The following is a 24,068-nucleotide window of genomic DNA, read 5'->3' as shown; positions in this document are numbered from 1 at the left end:
AGACCACCAGCACCCCACTATGTTTCTTTTCAAACCTAATGTGATTCAGTGTTTCTGGTGCAAAAACGTCCTCTGTCTGCTTTTTTAGGCTCTCTCAGTTGAAAACCATTGATTTTTGCACTCATCAATGTCGCTTCCTCATCATAGTCCAATCAGAATCAAGAAGGGGCGGGACCCCTGTACTCAACTTTGTCAACAACAATAGTGGAGGTCCGTTCGAAAGCAAAAGTCACCACACTCGTATTTTCGATGCACAATTTGCAAGTCTAGAGCTGCTGCTAATGCTAAGACACGATTTCTATCAACAGTTTTACAGTTTCTTGTTAAAATGTTGTTGAATTGAAGGAAATATGAAGCATACAGAGCTTAGAACATGGAGACAGCCCTACATGTTGAAGGTTTAAAGACATAAATCAAATTCAGACAATGAAGCAGAATGAGAACTTAGAGATCTGCAGACCAGGAAGCTCCCAAACATGCTCTCCCTCAGACCGACTGCCATGCATTGATCGACAGAAAGAGACAGGAGGAGGAGAAAATGTTGGATTATACATCCCAACCTGACGTCAATCGATCAATACAATTAATTACTTTCATTATGAGTAGGTTTGTATGTATGTTTTTATTCATATCAGAGTTCAATCAGGGTGTCTGGGTTGGTCTTGTTGAAATCTGGGGTTAGAACAGACCAGCTGAGCAGAGAGAGGAGCTCAGAGATGGATGCAACAGGAGAGGGAGATCACACAGGACCAGTATCTTCTGTTACCTGATGTTATTCAATAATTAACGATGACAAACGTTCACGATAAGAGTTGTGCAAGAGACTTTAATATACTAAATAACTGTCCTGGATGCACCTTCAAAATAAAAGCATTGTCAAGTAAGCCTTTAATAAAAGCTTCCTGGTGTTCAGGTCTTTGTTTTTTTGGGGGGTTGAAAGAAAGAAAGAAAGAAAGAACTCAGAGTCCGGTTCATTAATTTGGTCCAACTTTATTATTTCTCCTAACTGAAACTGCGTGTTTGGAAACTTTGCGGTGTTGACTCCCGGGCGATCCAGAGTTGGTGTCAGAGTGGATGGATGGATGGGGGGGGGGCTGCTTCAGGGGCGACTTACTTGAAAACCTTCGAGAGCAGATTTTAAAAAGCAACACAACGTAAACAAAATGCTACTTCTCTGATTTATGAACGGACGCTTCACCGACATGAAGAAGAAGAAGAAACCTCAGCAGTAGTCTTAAAGCGGACCTGATGGTTCCTGGATGTGAAGGCCTCACTTGATGCTGATTATACATTGTGGAAGACTCAAGAAGCCACTCTGCTGCAGTGCCTTTCAATTTCCATCCCTTGAGGTCAGACCTCAGGATAAACTCGCTAAATATGCATGACAGTGTTCCTGTGCTGTCGGAGACCAGAGAGGAACGGAGAGTGGAGCGCTGCGGCTGTTTGTGGTGCGGACGTTTTTACAGTGAGCTCTGACTCTGAAGCTAAAAACAACACATTTACAAATGTACAGTAACAGTCTCTACCAAGCCAACCAGGGATCCACACGGCGACGACTGCAAACACAGAGAGGTGGGAGCCTGGCCTCGGTCACCATGCAACACTTTGTTTTTTTTCTTTACACGTGACTCAACTTCAGTGTGTGTGAAGATGATGAAAGCCACGAGGAATGAGGATCCTTTTTCCAGAGCGGGGCCCGCTGCTGTCGCCCCCGCCTCATCGCAGCTCGCTTTGATTCCTCGGCGGCCACAGAACGGCTACATTCCTCGGATTTGCTCGAACATTCAGTGAGAGCAAAAAAAAAAAAAAACACAACAATGGTTTCACCCACTGACTCTACGACACAATGCAACCTCTCTCTCTCTCTCTCACACACACACAGAGCGTCACTGTACATACAAAAACTGTAAGCAGACTCCAAAGTGAGAGATAATAATGTCAGCTGTGTTGTGTAAACTTTGACCTTTTCCACCCGGCGGTGCACAAAAAAACTCCCTGATCAAGTCAAAACAGAAAAACTGTTGAAGAAAAGTGCGGCCGGGCGTCTGCATACCAAGTGAAAGTAATGTTATGGCACGATACCACTTTGTCACAACCATTAAGAGTCATTTTTATAAAGTATACCTGGTTTAAGAGCTTAAAGATGACACACATTAACCACTTACCATGCTGATGACGCTTGAGAAGCTTCATTGTTTTTAAATACAGTACACAATCTGGCTTTCAAACATCGCAGGTCTTAGATATTGTTTCCTATAAACAGCACTAAAACTTTAAAGAACGGAACGATCGGCACGAATGGAGGGGGAGGAGTCACGGATTTGGCTATACGTTGAAAATCATCAGGGCCCGGGGGTTCAAATGTTTTCATCTGGATTTCAGATTCAGCTTTTTAGCTATCCAGGATCCTGACTTTTAAGTAAAAACTGAATTGGAATGATAAACTTTATCCTGACACGGTCTTTTAAAGAACCTGGATTCAAAGTGCTCAAACTGCAGCTACATACTTTGTCCACAGGGGGCGACAGAGGCCACACAAATTAAAAGTTACTTCTAGTTTAAAGCTCCAGTGAGGAGTTTTTAGCTTGTCATGAAAAACACAGATTCCTGAAGAGACAATAAGAGAGAAAATCGCCTGTCTCTTTAAAGTTATTTTAGCACTTGTTCTTTTTTAACGCAATTAGCGAAGAATCGGACAAAGTGATGTTTCGCACAGTTCCAAATCATCCTTTGTAACATCAACCACGACAAATATCTGATAAAAGGTGAATTCAAAGAAAACAGGCTGAGATTTTCTTTTCGCAAAAAGTCTGCAAAACCAGCTTTGTCCACAGGGGGCGACAGAGGCCACACAAATTAGAAGTTACACCTAGTTTAAAGCTCCAGTGAGGAGTTTTTAGCTTGTTATGAAAACACACATTCCTGAAGAGACAATCAGAGAGGAAATCGCCTGTTTCTTTAAGGTTATTTTAACACTTGTTCTTTTTTAACGCAATTAGCGAAAAATCGTACGAAGTGATGTTTCGCACACTTCCAAATCAACCTTTGTAACATCATCCGTTACAAATACTGTTGAAAAATAGTATATTTAAAGAAAACAAGCTGAGATTCTTGTTGAAAAAACACTGCCTACACAAAATCTGCACAACCAGCTTTGTCCACAGGGGGCGCCAGAATCCACACAAATCACACAAGTTACATCTAGTTTAAAGCTCCAGTAAAAACTGAATTGAAATGCTGATTTTACCTGGACACAGACTTTTAAGGAAGATAAAAGTGCTCAAACTGCAGCTACGTACTTTGTCCACAGGGGGCGACAGAATCAACACCAACCTAAGTTACTCAAGTCAAGTTTAAAGCTCGAGTTAGGATTTTTTAGCTTGTTATGAAAAACATAGATTCCTTTTTATGAACTATAGAAGCAGAAGAGACTGTTAGAGAGAATATTGACCGTCTCTTTAAAGTTATTTTAACGCCTGTTTTCTTTTAACGCAATAAGCGAAGAATCGGACGAAGTGATGATCGGCACACTTCCAAAACAACCTTCATAACATTGTCCACAACAAATCTTCTTGATAAAAGGTGCATTTAAAGAAAGCAGGCTGAGATTCTTTGTTGAAAAACACTGTCTACACAAAATCTGCTAAACTAGCTTTGTCCACAGGGGGCGCCAGAATCCACACAAACTGAAAGTTCCTTACAGGAGCTTTAATTACATATTTTGTTTGATTGAACTGCTGTTTGATGGAAAATTCATGAGGATGAAAGTCTTTTTTACCCCCAACACTTTCGACTTTATCTGTTGTGTCACTTCGGGGAATTCAGCTATTAAAGCGCTAAAGTCGTCAAGAGTGTCAACATCATCGTTTAAATGTTGCTTTTGTCTGATCTTTTCAAAGTTTTCTTACATTACTTTCCTGTAATCCAGTCTGATAATCCAGATTCTTCTGATCATAGTTATCCTAATTTTACTCCAAAGTTTGAACAACGCAAACGGGAGGTTAGCCCGGTGATAGGCTCCGCCCCCTTCGACCCTGAATGCGATAAGGGGTATGGGAGATGGATGCATGTATGGATTTTGGGAATACTGACTCACCCTTAAATTGACTTAGAAACAGGCAAAGAGGCGGAGCTAAGGTGGGACTTAGGCCTACTGGCTAACAGGTACAATGCACCTGCCTGTCAGTTAAATAAGCCACGCCCCTAAAAATGCCTTATAGTGCGTGAGTGTAGCCTTAATATGATCAATACTGATGAGTCGAATATAATCAGCACCTTTACAGTCTTTAAAAATAAAACAAAATGTGTGATTCTGTAATATATGGGACCTAATGGGGATTCCTCTGCGTTTGGAGCGAGCCTCTAGTGGACACTTGAGGAATTGCAGTTTTTAGCACTTTCAACACTTGAGGTTGCTGATTTTAAGAGTTGGTCTCTCCTGATAGCTTTAATCCAGATCAGACTACGTTTGAACTGCGGGGCCCTGGTGCTGTACGGCGGAGAAATCACCCCCCCCCCCCCGATATGAAAGTAACAGCTGGAAGTCCAAGAAGCCACGGTCTCCTCTGGCAGAGTGAAGACAGTGTCTGTACACGGCGTCTTATTTATTTACTTTCACGGACAAAAAGTGAGACACGATGAGGAATGGCATCCATCGCTTGAAAGCAGACGCTCTGACCTACACATGAACATTACACCGTCTGTTATTAGGGTTTAAAGAGGGGGGAGCATCGGTGGCAGGAACAGCCAACAAGAGAGAAAAGAGTGCCTGATGGGAGAGGATGCACCTCTTCCTCCTCCTCCTCCTCCTCCTCCTCCTCCTCCTCCTCGCCTGTCCATCAACACAAAGTCCCTGCTGTCTCCTCTAATCAGTCCCTCTTCTTGTCCTGCTCCTCCGCCTCCTCCTCCACCTGAGGCCCGGGGAAGGCGTGGTGGTACAGGTGCCTGTGATTGGCTGCTACGTTGTACAGCTTGTAGAGAGCCTGTGGAGCAGAGAGGAGGAGGGGGGGGAGAGAGAGGGTTTAGGTCCAGAGATCAGGTGAGCAGAGGAGGGAAGGTGTGATCTCTATGTTTGTAAACACTCACCTCGTTAGTGCTCCCCTGCAGAGGCGTTAAGGAGACAAGAACAATCATCATGTTAGATCAAATATATAAATAACATGAAAGAAAACACATTCAACATCCCATAATCACTGCTGTCTGCAGCCCCACTCCCTCTGGTTTAATGGAGGCTGTCGCCCTCTAGTGGTCATTAAAGATATCACTGCTTTAAGAACTTAAAAGTCAAGTTTTTTTAAGCTATCTTAGATTAAACTAAAAAAAATCTAAATGTTAAATGTTGAATATAAATGTTGAATAAGGGTCTGAATGTTAAATGTTAAATCTAAATCCAGTACTGGGATCCTGAATATTTGGTTGATGGTTCGCACTGCTGCCAGGCGGAGGTACCAAAATTAAATGTGCTATTTATATTTAACATTTGGATTTAATAATTAACATTTTGATTTTAACTTAACATTTAAACTTAGATTTAATATTTTGATTTAATATTCAACATTTGGATTTATACTTAACATGTATACTTATATTTAACATTTTTATTTAATATTACCATTTTGGTTTATACTTAACATTTATACTTATATTTAACATTTGGATTTATACTTAACATTTGGATTTATACTAAACATTTATACTTATATTTAACATTTGGATTAAATATTTAACATTTGGATTTAATATTTAACGTTTTCATTTATACTTAATATTTTTATTTAGATTTAGCATTTGGATTTAGTATTTAACATTTTGATTTACACTTAACATTTATACTTATATTTAACATTTGGATCTAATATTTAACATTTGGATTTATACTTAACATTTATATTTATATTTAACATTTCGATTTTAATATTTAAAATTTCAATTTATACTTAACATTTATACTTATATATAACATTTGGATTTATATATAACATTTGGATTTAATATTTAACGTTTTCATTTATACTTAACATTTATACTTATATTTAACATTTGGATCTAATATTTAACATTTGGATTTATACTTAACATTTATATTTATATTTAACATTTCGATTTTAATATTTAACATTTCAATTTATACTTAACATTTATACTTATATTTAACATTTGGATTTATATTTAACATTTGATTTCATATTTAACATTTGGATTCAACAGTGATTTAAACTTGAAAAAGATCAAAAATATTGATCTTAATGTAATGAAAAAGTGACTTAAAAATTCACGCTACATTTTAAAGACATTTAAGAACTAAAATTGAATAAATGAATAAATAAAAATTAAATTTATGTCTTAGGAAACCTTTGAAACTTTCATTTTAATATTGTTGTGTATAAAACTGTGGCTGAATGTGTTGTTGTTGTTTGTGAGCATGTGCAGAAGGTACGCAGAGACCCTGATCCCACATCCTGCTGAGTTTTGATTCAAACATTGAGACAGAGATTTCTGGTCTTGAGTTTTTGGCGTTACCTGGTCCCACAGCGCACCGGCCACCTGGTCGATGACGGCCCCCAGCTCTCTGTACTCCCCGGAGTACCGGATGTAGGCCCAGGTGCAGAGAGTGATCAGAGCCAGACCCAGGATCATGTTACACAAGCTGGCAATGACGTCCACGCCCACAAAGCCCGTGATGCCCGCGGCCACGTACATGACAAAGATGACCACAAAGAGCGTGGCCGGCGTGCGGGCGGCGTGGAAAATGTTCTTGGAGTCATTGTGCTTGATGTACTGGACGAACACCTCGTCGACCTCGCCCTCCAGCTGCTGCAGGTAGCGCCGGCTGAACTCCTCGCCACCCATCTTCTTCACGCCCTTGAACACCTGCAGGGCCTCCTCCCTGATGGCGCTGTGTCGGTTCTGGAGCTCGCTGGGGGCCAGGAAGGGCCGGTCCCCCCCGCAGACCTGGAACAGAAAGCAGAGGGTGAGTGGAGGAGGATGGAGACAGCCGGGGCAGAGGGTGGAGGTTAACATCTTTTACTCACCTCCTCCATCTTCTTGTTGTACAGATCCTTCGCCGCGGCAACCGCTGCCAAGTTATTCGCCTCCGCTGTGGCCTGAGAGGAACCAGAAGACAAGATGAACAGGTGCTCACTTTATCTTCTCTTATTTAAAGGTACAGTGTGTGGTATTTAAAGGTACAGTGTGTGATATTTAAAGGTACAGTGTGTGATATTTAAAGGTACAGTGTGTGATATTTAAAGGTACAGTGTGTAGTATTTAAAGGTACAGTGTGTAGTATTTAAAGGTACAGTGTGTGATATTTAAAGGTACAGTGTGTGATATTTAAAGGTACAGTGTGTGATATTTAAAGTACAGTGTGTAGTATTTAAAGGTACAGTGTGTGGTATTTAAAGGTACAGTGTGTGATATTTAAAGGTACAGTGTGTAGTATTTAAAGGTACAGTGTGTGGTATTTAAATGTACAGTGTGTGATATTTAAAGGTACAGTGTGTGATATTTAAAGGTACAGTGTGTGATATTTAAAGGTACAGTGTGTGATATTTAAAGTACAGTGTGTAGTATTTAAAGGTACAGTGTGTGATATTTAAAGGTACAGTGTGTGATATTTAAAGGTACAGTGTGTAGTATTTAAAGGTACAGTGTGTGATATTTAAAGGTACAGTGTGTGATATTTAAAGGTACAGTGTGTGATATTTAAAGGTACAGTGTGTAGTATTTAAAGGTGCAGTGTGTAGTATTTAAAGGTACAGTGTGTAGTATTTAAAGGTACAGTGTGTGATATTTAAAGGTACAGTGTGTGATATTTAAAGGTACAGTGTGTGATATTTAAAGGTACAGTGTGTGATGGTACAGTGTGTGATATTTAAAGGTACAGTGTGTGATATTTAAAGGTACAGTGTGTGATATTTAAAGTTTGTGATATTTAAAGGTACAGTGTGTGATATTTAAAGGTACAGTGTGTGATGGTACAGTGTGTGATATTTAAAGGTACAGTGTGTGATATTTAAAGGTACAGTGTGTGATATTTAAAGGTACAGGGTGTGATATTTAAAGGTACAGTGTATGATATTTAAAGGTACAGTGTGTGATATTTAAAGGTACAGTGTGTGATATTTATGTGATAGTGTACCTGCAGCATGGACTTTGGATGAGGCAGCTCCTCGCCCTGGTAGATTTTGATGTACGCCTGAAATAAAGGTTGGATTAGAAGCAGCAGGTTTGCAGGATGCTGATGAACGTTTGTTACTTGATGAAGATGAAGAGCGTTTAAAGAGAACTTTAATTTGTTCTGACCTTGAAGTACTCCACCAGACCTCTGCAGGTGATCTTGCTGCCGTTGATCTCCTTCACGTCGATGTTGCTAGGACTGAGCAGCCAGGGGACCAGGACCTTCAGGTTGTTCAAGAAATCCCCGTCGATCTCTGGAGGGAGGGAGGAGAGAGGGAGAGAGGGAGGAGAGAGGGAGAGAGGGAGGAGAGAGGTGAGCATATGTTCTGTCAGTTGTGTCCTTTGTGTGTTTTAAATATGAAATAAAAACACTGATTATGAAGACGAAGGAGGGAGCGTGCCTAAGATTCTCCCATCAAAGAGCGGGTTGGTGGCCACTTTGAGTCCGGGGTGAGGCATCAGGAAACAGGAGATGTTGGTGAAGCAGGAGTGGATGTGTTTACGAACGTTCTGCAGCTCCTCATGCTGATTCTCAGAGATCTGAAACACAAACATGAGAGTGAAATTTAAAATGAAGCTTATTTTAGTTTTAAAGGAGACGTTAGTGAGATGTTCCACATGTTCATTTATCAGTTTACAGCAGAGAGGACTACCAGAGGCCTTTACTGTCAGTAAAACATGAGAGAGAGGAAACTAATGAGACAAAATATTAAATTATGAGATAAAATGTTAGATGTTCTTATCTCATTATTAAGTCTCCTTCAGCTGTAACTTCATATCAATTTTAATCTCAAATTGTAACTTTTTTTCATGTAGTCTTGTCTTTTTATCCCATAATGTCAATTTAACATTTCAAAATGTTTCTTTTTATCTCATAAATATAATTTTCCAATCCAATACATTTTGGCAGTATCTCATTTTTGACTCTTCATCTCAAAAATCTACATTTTATCTCATAATTTTGACATTTTGACGCTAAATTCTCAATTCATGTCTCAACATTATGACTTACCATCTCTTGATTAAAACTTAAAATCTCAAAATATTAACTTTTATCTGATGAATACGATGTTTCAATCACATTTCTGCTCTTTATCTCATAATGAAGACTTTTATCTTAAACTTATTAATATTTATTTTATCATTTAGACTTTTTATTTTCTAATCATCCATTTTAATACCATCAGTTTGAATTTATAACTCATTATTTTAACTTTTTTATCATTACTTTTACTATTTTTCTCAGTTTAGTGACTTTTATTTCTGAAATTGTCTTTTTATCTAAAACTTTTATCTCCTAATTTTTACTATTTATGTTATTAAAAACTGTTTTATCCATAAATTGAATTTTTTGCATGATAATTTCATCTGTTTACTGTCACATTTTATTCTGTTTTTGTGTCTTTTATCTCTTAATGTTGAACATATCTGTTATCATTTAGACTTTTATCTCATAAATTTGACTTTCCATCCCATAATATCTCATAATAATTTCTTAACATTGCACTCTTTTTAATCATTAAGGTTTTTAGTATTCACACATATCTGGACTCGTTCGATGACCCACCTTCAACCTCTTCTCCAGGAACTTCATCCCTCCATCCTGACCGTACGGAAACTCGTACGGGAAGCTCCAGTCTCGAACCAGGAAGATCATGGACTGAGGAAACAAAGGTATCACATGGATCAACAACACAAGAGAAAGACTCAAAACAAAAACTGGATCAGGATGAAATTATCTGATCCTAAACCTAAAGTCAGTCAGAACTGTGTTCATAATCCATCCAGCAGGAGAAACAGATTTAGAAATACCTGGAACGGTTTGAGGAAAGTCTCCTCCATGGCCAGCCTGCCGTACTCTGTGAAGAGCTGAGGACAGAGACGTGAGTCAGTGTGAGAAGAAGTGTCTGTACCTTTAAGAGACTTCAAAAACTGATAGAAACTCAGAAGTTACAATCTTTGATTTCTTGTTGCAGTAAAGCTCTTTGAGTCTCAGGGAAATACTATTCTTTTTTTTTTCTTTTTTTTTTTAAATTTATTTATCCAACCCCCGCTGCAGGCCGCACGAGCAGAGTAGGCGCAGCAGGACAGAGGAGGGCCAATGAATGGACCCTTCCCCTTCCCCTGCCCCCACCACCACCACGCCGGCCGGCCAACCCCAGCCCAGGACACCGCCCGCCCCCGGCACCGAACCCCCAGGACCCAGGAGGCCCCCCAGGCCCCGCCCCAGGCAGCCACAGGGACAGAGCGCAGAAGCGCCCAGAGGGGGAACCCAGGACCAAACCCCACAACCCCCCCACCTCCCCCACCAGTAGAACCAGAGGCCGCACAGGCACCCGGCAGGCACCGCCAGCCCCCCGTCAAAAGGCCCCGAGCCCAACCACAGGCCCCAGCCACCCACACATGACGCACTCAGACAAATTGATTGAGATTTGTTGTCTTTAACGCTGAAAAGTCGACTTAAGTGTTAAGATATAAATCTGTTCACAGCCAAGTTCACTTATAACACTGCACACAAAATCTTAAGGTGCATTTTGACCAAAAGCACCAGGAACTAAATGGTTCCTGTGGCCTGCTGTTGTCTGCGTTTCCACTGGGACCCATGAAGAAAAGGCAAATCAGGCCAATGACGTAAAGAGAACTGGTCCAGGACCGTTATTTGGAAATTAAGTCCCATGAACGGCTCGTAATTCCAGTCTCTGCCATACTTAAGTATAAAGACAGTCATAAATCAGGTGGTACAGACGTATTTTAGTGATCAGCTGTTTTTAATGTGAATGAAAGGCCCCGCCCCCAAAGTTCCTAGATCTTCAGAAAGAACTATCCCCTAAGCAGGGACTTTTAAAGGGACAGATCATCTACCCTAGAGCTAAATTCAAACCCTGGTTCCTGCTATCAAAACACACAGAGTCCCTTAAAAGGTTCCTAGTTCCTCGGGAAAGTTCCAGCGCCTTTAGAAGAAAACATCTTTCTTCGGATTTCTTTACATTTTAAAGACAAATCGCCAATAAAAAATGTACAAAACAGCAAAATTCAACACATTAATATGACTGTGTCTCAACATTGCAGAATAAACATTGCTATATTTTCTCCTTCTGGTGTTTATGAAAGTTTGTTCTCATGGAAACTGATTTTAAATCTTTCCCTTCCCTCCTTTTGGCTCTCTCAACCCCAGCCCAGGACACCGCCCGCCCAACCCGCCCACCCGCCCCCTGCACCGAACCCCCAGGACCCAGGAGGCCCCCCAGGCCCCGCCCCAGGCAGCCACAGGGACAGAGCGCAGAAGCGCCCAGAGGAGGAACCAAGGACCAAACCCCACAACCCCCCCACCTCCCCCACCAGTAGAACCAGAGGCCGCACAGGCACCCGGCAGGCACCGCCAGCCCCCCGTCAAAAGGCCCCGAGCCCAACCACAGGCCCCAGCCACCCACACCGCGAAGGGCCCCACCAAACCCAACGCCCCAACCACCCCGGGCGCAGGGCCGACCACCCGTGCCAGGTAGAATCCCAAGGGCCATCCGAGAGTTACCGCAAGGCCCCTTTAAAGCTCCTGTATATGTATGCGGGTGTGAGCATATAAACGTGTATGTGTGTGGTTTGTGATTGTGTGTATATGATGAACCCTGGTAAGAGGGTGTCCATGTGTTTGTGAATGTGGGTGTAAGTCAATAGGAAATACTATTCAAAGAACTGTCAGGTGACTTTAATCTGTTGTTGGTGATTAGAGACAGACTTTATGGAGTCCATCGTTAGCGGACATTAATCTATTAGAATAAAAAATGCTAACATGGTGGTTGAATATCATTTGGCGGGAAACTCTTACTTCTACTAACTCTAACCAAGCTACAACAAATCAAAGGCAGTAGGCGCCCTCTGCTGTCTGAGAACGGTATTGACGCTCATGTTTCATCTCACTGATTTGAATCGTCCCTCATGTGTACTGAGCCGTCTCTAATTCTTCATGTTAGTGTGTAAGAGTTACCTGAAGGTGCTGAAGGTCGTCCTCTTGAACGTTCTGAGAGATGTTGTAAACCTGAAAAAGAAGATTATTATATTTCAAGTGTTTACAAAGAAAGAAAGTGTGAAGTAGAAATGTTTGATGAAATGAAAACAGAGTGAATAAAAGTCAGCAAGGAAACGAGGAGTCAAGGTCATGCTAACCTCTACTTGGGGCTACTTTGGATACTTTGATTTAAGCTAAATGCTAACAGCTAGCTAACATGCTAAAATATTATAAGGTGTGACTTGTTAACATTTTCTTGACATGAATGTTAGTCTAACAGGTTTGGATAAATTCAATCTCTACGCTGATGATGTTGATATATTCAAAATAAAGGGATTACCATTATGAGAGATTAATCCTCAAGGGTGAAATAAATATCTGCATAATGTTTCATCATTTTACAGACAAGTCTTGTTTGTGATATTTCACTTGAGTCGACCTCAAGGTGGCGCCAGAGTCCAGGTACCTGCATGGAGCTGATCATGGTGCTCAGAGCGAACACGGTGGCTGAATCCCTCAGGGTCGACTGGCTGTCGAACGTTCCCTGTGTGTCCATCAGCAACACGGCAACCTGTGATATGACACAGACAGGAAGGGTTAAAAGTGAAGGATGAAGGGCAAACACCTGCGTTCTTTCTGAAGCCAGCAGGGGGCGACAAAACCTCCAACTGTACAAGAAAAGAAGCATCCAGAGGTAATCAAGGGCGTCGAGTGGGAGAAGACAGGATGACTTTATGATGGAGAGGAAACCTGGGAGGCCTGAAACCACACGGCGTAAGACTGTAACTGTAACACAGGAACATGTGATGTGATGGAGAGAAGGACGACGTGCTGCCAAGGACAGAGTGCTACAGAGGAAGCTCACTGAAGCGTCATGTCCCAGGGGATGAAGAGGAGGCAGGAACAGATGCACCTTGACAACTACAGGAGCAGGACTGTTTTTAAAAGATATTTTGGGGCGTTTTTGGGCTTTCATGAGAGAGGACGGCTGACTCTAGAGCTCTGAATGTTTGCATCTCCATGAGTCTCAGGCAGAGAGCCGTCTTACTCACAGTCCTGCTCCTGAGATGAAGATATAAAGACTCCAGGCTGAAGGTTAATGAAGTGTCTGTGTGATATACTCTCAGTGAGCGAGACAGAAACAGATCTCACCTTTCTCCCGTCTGGCTTGTCCACCAGGAAGACTTCGCTCCAGATCTGGATCCCGGTGGTCTCCCTCTCTGAGCCGCCCCTCCAGGAAAAGCCGGTCAGAGGCTCCTCTGAATCCCCGAGCCAGGTTTCAGACGCCTGAGGAAGACCAGACACAAGTCCAAGAGATTAAAATCCACTACCAAAGCCATCACAGTGCCACAGGTCCAAAGTTAAAGTCCAGCTGACAGAGGACAGGGACACTCACATGGTTGTACATGTAGCGCAGCATGAAGTCCATGAGGAAGGACTTGCCCTTCCGGAAAGCTCCGGCCACAGAGATGGCCACCACCTCTCGGTCTCTGACCTCCTCGGCCAGCAGGATGCGACTCAGCGCCGCCTCGTCCAGCTCGAAGGTGTGGTCGTCTTTGACCAGCAGCACCTGAACGGGCCGGGCTCGTCCGTCAGGCTCCTCCTCCTCGGAGCTCCAGTCGTAGACATTTTTATCACCGAGGGACCCTGGAGGACCAGACGGGGAGGAGGAGACTCAGATTATAAACCAGAAGGGGACATGGTTTTGACTTTGAATGACGCACTCAGACAAATTGATTAAGATTTGTTGTATTCAACGCTGAAAAGTCGACTTAAGTGTTAAGATATAAATCTGTTCACAGCCAAGTTCACTTATAACACTGCACACAACATCTTAAGGTGCATTTTGACCAAAAGCACCAGGAACTAAATGGTTCCTGTGGCCTGCTGTTGTCTGCGTTTCCACTGGGACCCATGAAGAAAAGGCAAATCAGGCCAATGACGTAAAGAGAACTAGTCCAGGACCGTTATTTGGAAATTAAGTCACATGAACGGCTCGTAATTCCAGTCTCTGCCATACTTAAGTATAAAGACAGTCATAAATCAGGTGGTACAGACGTACTTTAGTGATCAGCTGTTTTTAATGTAAATGAAATCGTCTTCAGGCCCCGCCCCCAAAGTTCCTAGATCTTCAGAAAGAACTATCCCCTAAGCAGGGACTTTTAAAGGGACAGATCATCTACCCTGGAGCTAAATTCAAACCCTGGTTCCTGCTATCAAAACACACAGAGTCCCTTAAAAGGTTCCTAGTTCCTCGGGAAAGTTCCAGCGCCTTTAGAAGAAAACATCTCTCTTCGGATTTCTTTACATTTGAAAGACAAATCGCCAATAAAAAATGTACAAAACAGCAAAATTCAACACATTAATATGACTGTGTCTCAACATTGCAGAATAAACATTGCTATATTTTCTCCTTCTGGTGTTTATGAAAGTTTGTTCTCATGGAAACTGATTTTAAATCTTTCCCTTCCTTCCTTTTGGCTCTCTCATGATTCTTTGTTCAGTAACTCTTATTCACAGATTTCAGGCATTTAGGAATACAAGCACACAAAGGTACTTATTTGTTTTAACAGATCCTGTATTTGAAGTCTTTGTAGAATTATTATACTTTGACATGTGTGCAGCAGAAAGTGCTGAGAGGACTGCAGACTGTCCAGTTGGATCTCTCTCTCTGCTGGACCAACACGAATCAATAAGCTTTTACTGTCATTGCACAGCTGTGTGATGAAATTAGGGGCCTCTCACACACACACACACACACACACACACACATTATCAATAATTGTATTAATGTAGGCCTGAAATGTCGGTCACATGTTGAGTCTGCCAATGTCTGCTGTCATAACTCTCTAAAGCTCTACGACCTGGATGTAAACAAACACAGGTGATGATGTCATCAGGTAGTGGGCGTGGTTTGTCAGTATGTTGATCTAGTAAATGGAGATAAAGTTGTATGTAGGCTGTGTCTGGTTAAACTGACATGTAACCACTCCACCAGAGACATGAGGAACCAGCACAGGCATGAGGATGGTGGTGCTAGATCTGCTAGAGGTAGACTCACTCTGTGAACCAATGGGACGTTGTTTACCTGCAGACTCTAAGATCCTGAGTTTGTTGAATAAGTTGTTTTCTGAGCTTTAGTCAAGTTAATTAGTGAGACTTTAGATTTAGATTAGCCTGAGACCTTACTGATTGAGCATCCTGTCCTCTCTCTGAGTTCAAACACCAGTCAGGGTCCTGGATCTGATTCATAAAGAACCTCCTGACTCCTCCACAGCGCTGATAAGGAAACTCAGCGGTCCATTAAAGGAGGAAGCAGGAAAGTTGAGTCCATTACTCCTTCCTGTTCGCCCCGGATCAATAACCTCGCCTGTGAGCTTGTTAATACTTCTAATGAGCCACGTCATGCCATCCATCCCATCTGTCTGTGTGAGATCAGATTCAGAGCTCTCTCTCTCTCCGGAGCTTTCCAGGCAGTGACTCAGACTGTTTCCAGTCTCTGCTCAGATACATGTCTGCACCGACTTCACCCGACTCTCAGATGATTATTTAGATCTCTATTTTAGCTTTCTGTAAAACTTGTGCTCCTCTTATGTTTATGTTCCAGCCAGCTTTGGAAAAGTCTTCTGAAACAGTCTTCAGGTACCCTGGAAGAGAACCAGGAAGTGTTTTGATGCCCTTGACAGTTCAACTCACTGCCTCTAGATCAAAGATGGAGCTCTCTCTGTCTTTATAACAAAATATAAGACCTTTAATTTGGAGTAAAGCCTCCATGTTTTCATCTCAGTCATTCTAAAACATGTTTTGAATCTCTGGCGTTACCATGAAGATTCTGCACATCAGGCCAATGACGTAAAGGGGACTAGTCCAGGACCGTTATATGGGAAGTTAAGTCTCTTGCACAGCTTGTAGTTCCAGTCTCTTCTAAACTTAAGTATAAAGAAAGTCATAAATCAGGTCGGCAGAAGGTAAGCTGTTTTAATTATTGAATTAAGATCCGGTTACAGACAAAATACTTGCTCTTGTGCAATCTCCCTTTTGAGCCTCTATCTGTCTGCCCCTCTGTCTGCTCCTCTGTCTGCCCCTCTGTCTGCCCCTCTGTCTGCCCCTCACTCTGCCCCTCTGTCTGCCCCTCTGTCTGCCTCTCTGTCTGCCTCTCTGTCTGCCCCTCTGTCTGCCCCTCTGTCTGCCCCTCTGTCTGCCCCTCTGTCTGCCCCTCTGTCTGCCTCTCTGTCTGCCCCTCTGTCTGCCCCTCTGTCTGCCCCTCTGTCTGCCCCTCTGTCTGCCTCTCTGTCTGCCCCTCTGTCTGCCTCTCTGTCTGCCTCTCTGTCTGCCCCTCTGTCTGCCCCTCTGTCTGCCTCTCTGTCTGCCCCTCTGTCTGCCTCTCTGTCTGCCCCTCTGTCTGCCCCTCTCTCTGCCCCTCTGTCTGCCCCTCTGTCTGCCTCTCTGTCTGCCCCTCTGTCTGCCCCTCTGTCTGCTCCTCTGTCTGCCCCTCTGTCTGCCCCTCTGTCTGCCCCTCTGTCTGCCTCTCTGTCTGCCTCTCTGTCTGCCCCTCTGTCTGCCCCTCTCTCTGCCCCTCTGTCTGCCCCTCTGTCTGCCCCTCTGTCTGCCCCTCTCTCTGCCCCTCTCTCTGCCCCTCTGTCTGCCCCTCTGTCTGTCCCTCTGTCTGCCCCTCTCTCTGCCCCTCTGTCTGCCCCTCTGTCTGCCCCTCTCTCTGCTTGTTGGAGTCAAAGTTCGTGTCTGTAGATATCTCACTGATCAGCTGTTTTTATGTATATAAGATCGTCCTCAGACCCCGCCCCCAAAGTTCCAAGCTCTTCTGAAAGTACTAACCCCCTTGAGCAGGGACTTTTCAAGGTGGGAGATCAACTACCCCAGAACTAAATACAGATCCTGGCTCCTACTATCCAAACACACACAGATCCTCAAAAGGTTCCTACTGTAGTTCCTGGGGAAAGTTCCTGCTGTGGAAAAGCGCATTTAGAATAGAACGTCTCACCTCAGCTTTCTTTACATTTTAAAAACAAATGGACAAAAAATCATGTACAGAACTACAAAATCCAACACATGACCCTTTAAATATCACACATTTAAACATTGAAGAATTAACATTAGACCTTTAATTTGGAGTAAAGCCTCCATATTTCCATCTTAGTCATTCTTAAGTATGTTTTGAATATCTAGCGCAGCTCTTAATTCCAGTCTCTTCTGGTTCCTAGTGGAAAAGCACCTTTAGAATAGAACGTCTCACTTCAGCTTTCTTTACATTTTAAAGGAAAATGACAAAAATATCATGTATAGAACTACAAAATTCAACGCATGACCCTTTAAAGGTCATACAATAATATAAATTAGAGTAAAGCCTCCATATTTTCCCCATAGTTATTCTTAAATATGTTTTGAATCTCCAGCTCAGCTCTTAATTCCAGTCTCTCCTAAGTCATAAATCAGGTCGACAGAAGGTAAGCTGTTTTAATTCTTGAATTAAGATCTGGTTACAGAACAAATAGCTGCTCTTGTGCAATCTCCCTTTTATGCCTCTATCTGTCTGCTCCTCTCTCTGCTCAGAGAGATCTTTAATTTGGACTAAAACCTCCATATTTTCATCTTAGTTATTCTTAAATATGTTTGAATCTCTGGTGTTACTTTCATCTTGACTTTTATGGTGGTTTAAGTTTATAATTCTGCTTCATTCGGCCTCAAACTTGCTCTTATTTCCCATTAATGTTCTTTATTTTTTGCACTTTGCACTCTGTGTTTGTATGAAAGACACTCCAACAAAGAAAGCTGAGTTGTGTTCTCTCCTGTTGCAGAAATTTTGAGGAGAATTTCGCCTTCACATCCAAATCATGACATATTCTTGAATTAAGATCCGGTTACAGAACAAATTGTTGCTCTTGTGCAATCTCCCTTTAATGCCTCTATCTGTCTGCTCCTCTCTCTGCTCAGTAAAACCAATATTTAAAAAATAGTCACTCTTAAATATGTTTGAACCTCTGGTGTTACTTTCATCTTGACTTTTGTACTGTAAACGCTTATAATCCAGCTTCATTGCTCTTATTTTCCATTAATGTTCTTTATTTTTTGACTCTTTTTGTACAGAAGACACTCCTCAAAACAAAGCTGAGGTCTTGTTGACTCCTTGAATTTTTGCCTTCACATCCAAACATGTCATATCTGCTTCATACTACAACTAACTTGTGTCAGACGATTCTCCAAAAGCCGTCTGAGGTTACACAAACATCCTCCCCTCCATTGTGTGTGGCTGTGATTCTCTCTCTGAGGATGTAATTGCAAATTAAGCCTCATAAAAGCTCTGTGACGAGACCAAGAGCCAACATTTTGGGAGCGTGCTAAAAGATTTACGCAGGAGGCCAAGAAATGCTCGGTGAATAATTTAAGGAGGAATCATCTGTGCTTTCCTCTCAGGCCTGAAGAGGACTGTCAGTGTGACTTCACATCTCCTGCAAAGGCCTCACACACACACACACACATTTAACACTCAGTGGGGCCGGGCACGAGCACCAGCACCAACGCCTGCCTGGTTAACCTGGTGATGCTGCTGCTGCTGCTGCTGCTGCTGCCCTTTAAACAACCGAAGACGTCAGGAGCAGCGTCTGTTTAAGTGGGTCACATCAGATAAAGTCTCAGATGACTAAACAGCAGCTTTTTCCTTCCATCCACCCGGTCAGCTTCTCCTCCGTACAGGCCTGAACTCTCAGTTAGCATGAGCCACAGAGGGATGTGAGGATCAGGGTGCCTGATCATCATCACTGAGGTGGAGGTGATGATGATGATGATGATGGAGCGTAAAGATGATGGGGATGAGAGCGTAGAGATGATGGGGATGAGAGCGTAAAGATGATGGGGATGAGAGCTAGTTACTGATGCAAGATTACATAATTTGATGGCAGATGCAGCCTCACCAGAGGCTCGGTGTCAGAAACAGTCCAAGCAGAAGGTTATTTAAAGGCCTGCACCAATAAACCCTCTATATGTGATCCCTGTGAGCTCATGATGGGGGGAGGAATCACTGATATGTGTTATTATTATCAGCTTCATGCACAGATACAGACATGCATCCCCATCATCTCTGATTCTATCCAGTAACATGAAAAAGATGCTCCTCAGTGATGAGAGGAAAACAAGCTTCATGATGGAGTCTGGAATAAACATGTAATAATGAGCTGCACTGCCTCCACCCTCGCCTCCACAGGGAGGTGAAGCCCTGTGCGTCAAAGAAAGGATAGAAAGAGGGATGTACATACACTCACCCCAGCTGTCTCTCTCCTTGCGGTGCTTGGCCATGATGCTGTCCCTGGTTCCCCGCGGTGTATGAGCTGATCAGCCGCCCTACCAGGCAGTCATGAGGAGGCTCCACCGGAACGATGCTCGCATCGCAGGAGGAGGAGGAGGATGAGGATGATGGAGGGGTTTTTTTTATTACTCCAACCTGAATGCAGGGTGAGGAATGAGCAGCTAGGGGGCGCTGTTGTCTGTTTGTGGAGTCACACTCTGTGTTAAAGAAGCAGAGGAGGGAATAAAGGCAGTTCAGGGTGTATTGTGTAACTCTGAGGGTAACACAGAGCCTGCAGAGAGAGGCTTTCAGGGGGAATCAAGAGACGAGCATTCAGGCTGCAGGAGAATACATGTCAGGGTTCAGCCAGCAGGGGGCGGCGACTACAAAGAGATGGGAATATGTGATGCATTCAGGGACCCTCGTACATACCTCAGATGTTGCAAAATAGAACAAACAAGCAGAAAATTCACACTTTTTTAAATTTAGTCATTTTTATTTATGTATTGATGTCTTGTTATGCATTCTAGTGTTTTAGAATTTATTTATTTATATATATTTTTTTATTTCTTCTTTATTTTATTTTTATTTTTATATATGTTTTCCTTTTTTATGTGTGTATATTTTTTGTTTTTCTGTGAAGCACTTTGTAACCTTGTTTAGAAAAGTGCTAGATAAATTATTATTATTGTTGTTGTTGTTATTATTATTTATAATTAAAGAAGTACAATTAAAATAAAGGCAAACAAAGCTACAACATAAATTAAATACAGACTCCATTATTATCAATCATTCTTAAATGGTGTTGGATGAGGTAATTAATTTTAGAAAGCGAACCCCACCCTTTATTATTTATTGGCCTATATCAATAAAGTCGAGGATGATGCAATCAAATATCAACAAAGGAAATAGATGACTCAAAACAACAACACTCCAGTAGAGTCATCACACTTTGGATTTAGTCATGGTTATTTCTTTAAATAAATCTAGAGAAATATTTTGTTTGTATGCAAAACAATTAAAAGGAAATAAGACTCAATATTTAAAGTACTTTTCACTTATTGTGCACAATTGCTGTTATTAGTAGGAGACTATTAACCCCACAAATTTAAGGTAGCTTTCAACATGCAGCTGACTAGGGATGCATTTACAGCAATGATGCATTGCTCAACTTCAAAAACATCTCAGTAAACACACAAACTCATCATGAGATGACAAAATATGTCATGAAGCACAATAAAACAGTCATATATACAACAGAGTACAATTATCTGTTTATAAAACATGTTTTTGGATTTTTTTTCTCATGATTTTATAATTAACAAAATGTTTCTGTTTCAAATAAAATATTTAAATATATATATATATATATATATAGTAATATAATACAATATAATATTTAAAAAACCTATATTGACATATTTTGCATTTTTAAAAAAAAATTCTGTTATATGAATTTTTTTTTCTTGCATTTAGTAACATGCAAGATTTTTTTTTTTTTTAATTTTTGCATTTTGAACAGGATGACTTCTTTTTAAATGTAAAACAGTCACAGCTGTATGAAGAGTGAACATAAAGCAGTAGTGAGGAGTGCAAAGACTGCTGCTGTTATGTGGTTATTTAACTGTTTGTTTAATCAAATGAGGCAAATATGAAGGGTTGTGTTTACAGTATTGATATTTACATGATGAACACAGAGTGTATCTTCATAATGAGAGATAAATAAAACAGGACAGTTAATTTGGAATCATTTTTTAAATTGCTAAACTGAGTAATAAATGTAAAAGAGACACATTTTGAATTTATAGTGCTTTCAGTTGGGACGTTAGATTCTCCGAGGTGTCCCTGAACGCAGCACCAGGATCCTGTATCTGCGCCTCAGAGATTAGCAGCAGACTGTTGCTCTCAGCTGATGTTTTAAAGGTTGGACTGGTCTTAAAGAAGAACTGGACTCTGAAGACCCTGTTCATGTTTTAATATTAATGTTTAAACCTCTGAGTCTCTGAGAGAGTCCCAGAGAGGAGACCACATGCTAACAGCTCAACTCTGTAACGGCTGGTTCCTCTGAGGGGACCGACACCAGGACCTGAACTTTAGACACTTTCCTCGGAAACAAAGGGGACCAGCTTTCAGTTCTACAGGGACTACTCGACGCCATCAGACCCCCAAAGGACCCGGGACAGGTTTAAGATGCAGGACCTGCCCCTCCGAGCAGTTTGCAGGGTTCAAGGTAAGACCCGAAGAAGTTGGGAGCTAGTTAGCTTTAGCTGTTAGCTGCCAGGAGAGCTAAACCCCCTAAACCAGAGACTGTCCCCCCAGACCAGAGACTGTCCCCCCAGACCAGAGACTGTCCCCCCAGACCAGAGACTAGCCCACCAGACCAGAGGCTAGCCCCCCAGACCAGAGACTAACCCCCCAGACCAGAGACTAGCCCCCCAAACCAGAAACTACCCCCCCAGACCAGAGACTAACCCCCCACCCAGAGACTAACCCCCCAAACCAGAGACTAGCCCCCCAGACAAGAGACTAGCCCCCCAAACCAGAGACTAGCCCCCCAGATCAGACAAACCCCCCAACTAACTCCCCAGACCAGAGACTAACCCCCCAGACCAGTGACTAACCCCCCAAACCAGAGACTAACCCCCCAAACCAGAGACTAACCCCCCAACTAACCCCCCAAACCAGAGACTAGCCCCCCAGACCAGAGACTTACCCCCCAAACCAGAGACTAGCCCCCCAAACCAGAGACTAGCCCCCCAGATCAGAGACTAACCCCCCAACTAACTTCCCAGACCAGAAACTAACCCCTCAGACCAGAGACTAGCCCCCCAAACCAGAGAATAAACCAGAGACTAACCCCCCAAACCAGAGACTAACCCCCCAAACCAGAGACTAGCACCCCAGACCAGAGACTAGCCCCCCAAACCAGAGACTAGCCCCCCAGATCAGACAAACCCCCCCAACTAACTCCCCAGACCAGAGACTAACCCCCCAGACCAGAGACTAACCCCCCAGACCAGTGACTAACCCCCAAACCAGAGACTAAACCCCCAACTAACTCCCCAGACCAGAGACTAACCCCCCAGACCAGTGACTAACCCCCAAACCAGAGACTAACCCCCCAGACAAGAGACTAACCCCCCAAACCAGATAATCCCAAACCCCTCCAGACCAGAGACTAACCCCCCAGACCAGTGACTAACCCCCAAACCAGAGACTAACCCCCCAGACAAGAGACTAACCCCCCAAACCAGATAATCCCAAACCCCTCCAGACCAGAGACTAACACCCCAACTTTTCCGAGAGCTGGGGTCAGTTCACAATCTGTGACTTCATTTAGGGGCGGGACTAAATACGAGGGATGGGAATTCCAATCAAAAATAATATCCGACAATCGCTGGCATCTATTAGACGATTATTCGTAACCACCGTTTCTGTGACGCGATTATCGCTAATGTTTTCGACTTCTTTCGCTACGTAATGCAGTTAGCATACTTCTTCTGTTATTTAATGCAGTTAGCATACTTCTTCTTCTTCTGTCATTTAATGCAGTTAGCATACTTCTTCTTCTTCTGTTATTTAATGCAATTAGCATACTTCTTCTTCTGTCATTTAATGCAGTTAGCATACTTCTTCTTCTGTCATTTAATGCAGTTAGCATACTTCTTCTTCTGTCATTTAATGCAGTTAGCATACTTCTTCTTCTTCTGTTATTTAATGCAGTTAGCATACTTCTTCTTCTTCTGTTATTTAATGCAGTTAGCATACTTCTTCTTCTGTCATTTAATGCAGTTAGCATACTTCTTCTTCTGTTATTTAATGCAGTTAGCATACTTCTTCTTCTTCTGTTATTTAATGCAGTTAGCATACTTCTTCTTCTTCAGTCATTTAATGCAGTTAGCATACTTCTTCTTCTTCTGTTATTTAATGCAGTTAGCATACTTCTTCTTCTTCAGTCATTTAATGCAGTTAGCATACTACTTCTTCTTCTGTCATTTAATGCAGTTAGCATACTTCTTCTTCTGTTATTTAATGCAGTTAGCATACTTCTTCTTCTTCTGTTATTTAATGCAGTTAGCATACTTCTTCTTCTTCTTCTTCTTCTTCTGTTATTTAATGCAGTTAGCATACTTCTTCTTCTTCTGTCATTTAATGCAGTTAGCATACTTCTTCTTCTGTTATTTAATGCAGTTAGCATACTTCTTCTTCTTCTTCTGTTATTTAATGCAGTTAGCATACTTCTTCTTCTTCTGTTATTTAATGCAGTTAGCATACTTCTTCTTCTTCTTCTATTTAATGCAGTTAGCATACTTCTTCTTCTGTTATTTAATGCAGTTAGCATACTTCTTCTTCTTCTGTTATTTAATGCAGTTAGCATACTTCTTCTGTTATTTAATGCAATTAGCAAACGGCTTTAAGACTCTTTAAAGCCACCGTCTGGCGGGAATACTGTTTTCAGTAGACTTCATTCTTGATCTGGATTATAAGAGAGGGGTCGGGACAAAGTTTGACGACAAACTTGGAGTGTTAGCGTACGAAACAGCGCATCATGCACGGAAATAGGAGGATTGTCACAGCGGACCTTTAATA

At 42.1% G+C, this 24,068-nt stretch overlaps 2 protein-coding genes across 6 annotated transcripts in view; one reads left to right on the top strand and one right to left on the bottom strand.

The window, feature by feature from the left end:
- Positions 1-970: 970 nt before the first annotated feature.
- atl1 (atlastin GTPase 1) lies at positions 971-19,810 on the bottom strand. Of its 2 annotated transcripts, none has more exons than XM_034674384.1 (14): positions 19,450-19,810; positions 13,578-13,828; positions 13,334-13,468; positions 12,648-12,752; positions 12,161-12,211; positions 9,991-10,047; positions 9,746-9,838; positions 8,580-8,718; positions 8,305-8,432; positions 8,141-8,197; positions 7,032-7,103; positions 6,520-6,951; positions 5,086-5,100; positions 971-4,982 (listed from the first exon to the last, which is right to left on the bottom strand). In XM_034674384.1, the coding sequence occupies exons 1-14, from the start codon at positions 19,487-19,489 to the stop codon at positions 4,869-4,871; spliced, it is 1,689 nt and encodes a 562-aa protein (XP_034530275.1). In that variant the 5' UTR covers positions 19,490-19,810; the 3' UTR covers positions 971-4,868. The 2 variants fall into 2 exon arrangements, with proteins under 2 accessions (XP_034530275.1, XP_034530276.1); XM_034674385.1 differs by having other exon boundaries at positions 19,456-19,810.
- A 1,491-nt stretch (positions 19,811-21,301) lies between these two features.
- Positions 21,302-24,068, top strand: part of map4k5 (mitogen-activated protein kinase kinase kinase kinase 5) — a 46,520-nt gene continuing 43,753 nt past the window's right edge. For all 4 annotated transcript variants that reach the window (XM_034674383.1, XM_034674382.1, XM_034674381.1 and 1 more), the window contains exon 1: positions 21,302-21,708. The gene's annotated coding sequence lies outside the window, so the exon portion shown is untranslated. The remainder of the gene's footprint in view (positions 21,709-24,068) is intronic.

Source organism: Notolabrus celidotus, chromosome 22, assembly GCF_009762535.1.
Source record: "Notolabrus celidotus isolate fNotCel1 chromosome 22, fNotCel1.pri, whole genome shotgun sequence".
Classification (NCBI taxonomy): domain Eukaryota; kingdom Metazoa; phylum Chordata; class Actinopteri; order Labriformes; family Labridae; genus Notolabrus; species Notolabrus celidotus.
Note: the sequence above shows the minus strand (reverse complement) of the source record. Positions and strands in the feature narration are given on the sequence as shown.

Excerpts from the sequence above, each read along its gene's own strand:
- atl1 (XM_034674384.1), bottom strand. The coding sequence starts at position 19,489 with ATGGCCAAGCACCGCAAGGAGAGAGACAGCTGGGGTGAGT. Across the intron at positions 12,212-12,647 it reads CCATGATCAGCTCCATGCAG|GTTTACAACATCTCTCAGAA; the intron begins GTACCTGGACTC and ends CTTCTTTTTCAG. Across the intron at positions 8,433-8,579 it reads CTTTGATGGGAGAATCTTAG|AGATCGACGGGGATTTCTTG; the intron begins GCACGCTCCCTC and ends CCCTCCCTCCAG.